General features: G+C 51.9%; 1 protein-coding gene across 1 annotated transcript; it reads left to right on the top strand.

Moving 5' to 3' along the window:
- The first annotated feature begins 510 nt into the window (after positions 1-510).
- On the top strand, positions 511-4,081 carry LOC140717472 (barrier-to-autointegration factor A-like). The gene is made up of 2 exons (XM_073031051.1): positions 511-641; positions 3,713-4,081. The coding sequence occupies exons 1-2, from the start codon at positions 519-521 to the stop codon at positions 3,857-3,859; spliced, it is 270 nt and encodes an 89-aa protein (XP_072887152.1). The 5' UTR covers positions 511-518; the 3' UTR covers positions 3,860-4,081.
- The last annotated feature ends 1,423 nt before the right edge of the window (positions 4,082-5,504 follow it).

Genomic DNA, 5,504 nt, shown 5'->3' with positions numbered 1-5,504 from the left:
CTGCCTCCGGTAGTGCCGATGGCGGGAGAGTTTTTAAACTGGAACCGGGGACGATCTTGGGAGACCGGATCCAGTGGGAGGAGCAGTCGTCATAAATTGGGGTCTCCATTGTTTGCCGTGGAGGGCTATCGATCTCTTATCATACCCCCTCGCTCTCCACCGAGCATTGCAGAGGCATATTCCTAGCTATTGGATCTCTTCTGCCCGGTCCGCTGGAGCTGACTGGCGTGCCTCTGACACACCGGGGTACGAGGCCATCGGTTCCCCTCACCTGGTTTAGCCTGCCTGCTAGAGCGGTGGACCGGGGAGCGGCCGCTGTCACATGCAAGCAGCTGCCTGGAGCCACAGGTGTGGTCCGAGTGTCCGGCAGTGCCCAAACTTTTCCCTGTGGTGGAGTCGGAGGCCAGTGGGTGGGGGAGATTACTATAGCTGCCTGGGGGTGGGCACCGTGGGCCTATCTCTGTGCTGTCTGGTGATAATCTCTCTCATTTGCCGCAGACACACCAGCTGGGGACAGGATGTCGACGTCGCAGAAGCACCGCAACTTTGTAGCCGAGCCCCATGGCGAGAAGTCTGTTAAGTCCCTGGCGGGGATCGGCGAGGCCCTCGGCCAGAGGCTGGAAAATCAGGGATTTCAGAAGGTGAGCGGTCAAACCTCCCTGCCCTTCTCCAAACCCCCCCCCCCCCCCCCCCAATCCCCTACCTCCCTCTCGTTTACCCCCCGCTCCGGATCCTCCTGCAGAACAGAGGGTTGACTCAGTGGAAGTGGGAGGGCTGTTGCCCGTCTTGTCCTGGGTCAAATCTCCCTAAACTCTAAAGTACCTGGGGGTAACAGCAGGTCATTGGGCGATCGGCTGTTGCCACCGGTACCGAATGATGTGACAGAGGTGTAGGAATTTTTGATGGTTCAGAAGGTTCATTTCATTTTCAGAGTAAGCACGAATACAACTCTAAGATCTGTCTTCTCCGGATAGCCAGGAAATACAGAAAGACACGAGAAAGAAAACGAAACAAAAACTCGCAAACCCCCCCCCCCCCGCACAAAAGCTAACAGACCTCCCGCACCTGAAAACAGCAGCTTGAACATCAATCCCTAAACTCCTCCCTCGCAAAAAAATCTTAACATATCGGCAGCAAGGGGGGAGAAAAAAAACAGCGGCAATAACATCGAACCCCAAAAAATCTAACATAATAAAAATCTAACCATACCCGTGTGGAGAAAGAGCAACAACAAGCCCCAAACCTCCATACCCTCTCCCCTCACCCCCACCCCCGCACAACACTAACATATCGTCCACAAGGACGTCAACCACCCCTCCCCCCCCCCCCCCCCCCGAACAACAAGCCGGCCTGGGTAAACTTCGTTCGGAGAGTGGGTGAGGGTGTGGGACGAGCTGCCGGTGAACGCGGTATTCAGAGGAATGAGAAGGGACCATAGAAAGTTATGAATTGTAGGGCAAGATGGTCAGGAATGTCGTTTTCTCTGGTAAGTGACACCGGAACGAGGGGACGTGTCCTATAGAGTCTGGGGGGGGGGGGGGTGCAGAACTTGGCGAGATATACTGCTGCCAGAAAACCACAAACTTAACGCCATACGTCGGTGATTCGGAAGATCCTTTCTTGTTCAACGATAAAATCAGAGATGAGGAGGAACGACTTTTCCCCCTGCCCTCCAGAGAGGAATTGAATCTGTGGAATTCTCAAATTGGGTCGGGTGGACTGGAACTCGAGGTCATGGGTTAAGGGTGAAAGGTGAAATATTTGAGGGAACTCCTTCACTCAGAGGGTGGTGGGAGTGTGGAGCGAGACGCCAGTGGAAGTGGTGGAGATGGGTTCCATTTCAATGTTTTAGAAACGTTTGGGAGTGTAGGGTCCAGCTGCGGATCGATGGGACTGGACGGAGTAACGGTCGGGCACGGACTGGATGGACCACGCGTTGTGGTGTGGTGCCACCATAAGGTATAGGAGCAGAAGTAGGCCATTTGGCCCATCGAGTCTGCTCCACCATTCAATCATGGGCTGATCCAATTCTCCAGTCATCCCCACGCCCCTGGAAAGACCGCACCCAACAGGACAAACAGCCCATGTGGAAAAGTCAACGAACTGCGCAAATGCTTGGGGGGGGGGAAATAATCATAATAAGATAAACAATAAATATCAAGACGTGAGGTGAAGAGTCCTTGAACGTGAGTCTTTAGGTTGTGGGAACAGTTCAGTGATGGGGCAAGTGTAGTTACCCCTTTTTGTTCAGAGCCTGATGGCTGAGGGGTGATAACTGTGAGGAAGTCAGGGTTCCATTTGCATAAGCTCCCTCGATATGTAACTTCTGAAACATTAAATTATGAGAGAGAGAGATAAAATGTTTTTCCCCCACTGCTAAGTGAGGCCAGAGCTAGGTGACGTAGGTTCAAGTTCCAAGGGAATAGATTTTGGACAGAGGTGAGGAGAATCGGCTTTTCTTAGAGTAGTGAATCTGGAATTCTCTGCCGGGGAAGAAATAGAGGTACCCCATTAAATATATTTACAACACAGTAAGATTTTTCTGTATAGCCAGGGAATTAAGGGTTATCAGGAAAAGGCATGCCCAGGTCAGCCATGATCTTAGCAACTTACACGCACAATGCTGACATCCTGTGCCCCGTCATGAACTCAGCGGCCAGGAAGCAAAGGAGTGCGGTCGACGTTTCGGGCTAAGACCCTTCCTCGGGACTGGGGGGCTGAGAGTGATGAGACGTCTGAATAAGAAGGTGGGGGTAGGGATGGAGGAAGTGCAAGGTGGGGGGTCATAGGTGAAACCGGGGAGGGAGGGGTGAAGTAAAGATGTTAAGTTGATAGGTGAAAGAGAGTTAAGGGCTGAAGGGGGAAATCTGAAGACGAATGGATGGGGCAGCACCAGAGGGAGGTGATGAGCAAGTAAGGAAATGAGGTGAGAGAGAGGATTGGGGGGGTGGGGTATTACTGGAAGTTCAAGAATCGATGTTCATGCCATCAGGTTGAAAGCTACCCAGTCAGAATATGAGGTGTTGCTCTTCCAAACTGAGTGGGCCTCATCGCGGCCGTAGAGGAGGCCGTGGGCTGGCATGTCGGAATGGGAAGTAGAATTGAAATAGGTGGCCACTGGGAGATCCCGCTTTTTCTGGCGGATGGAGCGTAGGTGCTCGACGAAGCAATCCCCAATCTGTGTCGGGTCTCGCCGATACACCGGAGGCCACCGCGTACAGTAAATGATCCACCAACGTGATCTTATTGAGTGATGGAGCAGGTTTGACTGATCAGGTGGCCAACACCAGCTTGTCTTTGCCTGACAGTCGCAAGAGGTTAGCTATTTCTCAGATACTCAAACCACCCCATCTGGCACCAACAGTCATTCCAACGGTCAAAGTCACTCAGATCACATTCCTCCCCCATTCTGAACAACCAACCTCTTTGACCAGTCTGCATGCTTTTATGCCTTGAAATGCTGTCACCTGATTGGCTGATCCGGTATTTGCACTAATGTTGTGGGGGTGTGGGGAGCAGGCATGTGGAGTTTGAAAGATATTTGTCTCTTTTACGGTTTGCCTCGCCAACAAGCCTGAGCCGGCTAAGTTGCGCTGTTCAAAACTGGCTGAAAGGCTCCGGATAGTGGAGAGTTTTGCTTTGTATGCTAGCTTGTTTACGGGAGCAGTGTGCTGATCTCTCGCTCTCTCTCTCCCCCTTCCTCCCTCCCTAGGCATCTGCGGTGCTGGGCCAATATCTGGTCCTGAACAAGGACGAGGGGATGTTCAAGGAATGGCTGAGTGACACCTGCCAGGCCAACTCCAAGCAAAGCAGCGACTGCCACACCTGCCTGCGGGAGTGGAGCGATGCCTTCCTGTAATCTCTCCCCCTGACCCCCATCCCTTCCACACCCCCCTCCTTCTCAGAGTGAAATCGGCTCACCCAGCTCATTTGGTTCGGTCCTTGTGCTCCCTTAACTACTGAAACCACTAGAAGGGCCGGCCTGAGACCTGGAGAGCACGGGAAGGGTTGCCCTCTTCCCCTGCCGCTACTCATCACACTCTCCTGAGCCAAGACGTTGGATATTCTTAGCGTGAGGTTTTTTTTTAAAACCTTCCCCCCTCCCCTCCCACTGCCCACCCCAGTGCTCCTGAAATGAGTAATCTGCCCTGTGACGGGCCACACACAGTGAGGCTTTCATTTGAATTGTGCCACGAACCAGTTCTTGTTCTCTCTCTCTCTCTCTCTCTCTCTCTCTCTCTCTCTCTCTCTCTCTCTCTCTCCCTCCCTCTCCCTCTCCCTCTCCCTCTCCCTCTCCCTCTCCTCTCCCTCTCCCTCTCCCTCTCCCTCTCCTTGAAGATCCATGCCAGAGGCCACACTGAGTTCTGAACTGCGACTCTCATTATTTCAAGCCCGCCATCCTCCTTCCGTTCCCATGACTGCGCTGGGTGTGAGACTCGACTTCACTGTAGAAATTGTTCTGAAATTTTATATGAATAAATACGTCTGTGTTGGTAGCCGAGTATTGCTCTGGAATTTTCTCATTGCTCCTCTTAGCCGGCCGGGGGGTAGTGGCATCAGTACCAGACTCTGAGGTGAGCAGTCGAATCCGGTCGGCTCCTTGCACGCTTCCCATTAATGAGTGTTGAGCAAGTAACTTGGCCTCGTAAAAAAAAAACAGATAAAAATGCTAAAGAAATGGCGAGGTTGCCGCCCGATGCGCGGAAAAGGACAGCAAATCTGTCAGGCGATGTTTTAGGAACAACTTCAAAGAGTCAAAGTACATGCACATTTATGAAAGTACATTATTATACAGTCCTGAGACAGCCACCAAACAAAAACACCATGGAAAAACCCCTCTTCCGTTACGCAACCCCCCCCCCCCCCGCACGTGGAAACAGCATTAACAACGAAAACAACAACACAGTATAACAATGCAAATCTAAAGAGTCCAGGTATATTCAGTTCAGCTCGGTGTCCGTTACCTGCAGGCCACCCCAATTCAAAGTCGCCCAAAACAGCAACGTCAAAAAAAGCAACCAAAAACTAGAAGCGGGTCATAACATGAACCACACATCCACAAACGGCATCAATCAAATTTGCCCAGAACACTCCGTTGTCTGGTTTCTGAACTGACACAATAACACAATATTTTTGGTCTCTTTTTTTCCCCCCACACTATATAATGAATTGTGGCTAACGGAGACTGTTCTTAGTTGGAACAACTCTTAAAGAGTAGATACGAGAAAGGACACCTTCCGCTCACTGGGGACAGGAGACTCTTGCTGACGCGAGAAGGTCTGTGGACGCCGGGACCCCAAGGCCGCACACACAAAACGCTGGAGGAGCTCAGCAGGTCAGGCTGCATCTATGGGGAAGAGTGAACGAAGGAGTCTCGTTGAAGAGCCGTGATCTCAGAATGGCGGTGCAGGCTCGAAGGGCCGAATGGTCTACTTCTGCACCTATGTCTATTGTTGAAGGGTCTCGGCCCGAAACGGCGGCTGTTTGATTTTTCCATGGACGCT

Source organism: Hemitrygon akajei, chromosome 28, assembly GCF_048418815.1.
Source record: "Hemitrygon akajei chromosome 28, sHemAka1.3, whole genome shotgun sequence".
Lineage (NCBI taxonomy): Eukaryota > Metazoa > Chordata > Chondrichthyes > Myliobatiformes > Dasyatidae > Hemitrygon > Hemitrygon akajei.
The sequence above is the reverse complement of the archived record's forward strand: the minus strand, read 5'-3'. Positions and strand labels throughout refer to the sequence as shown.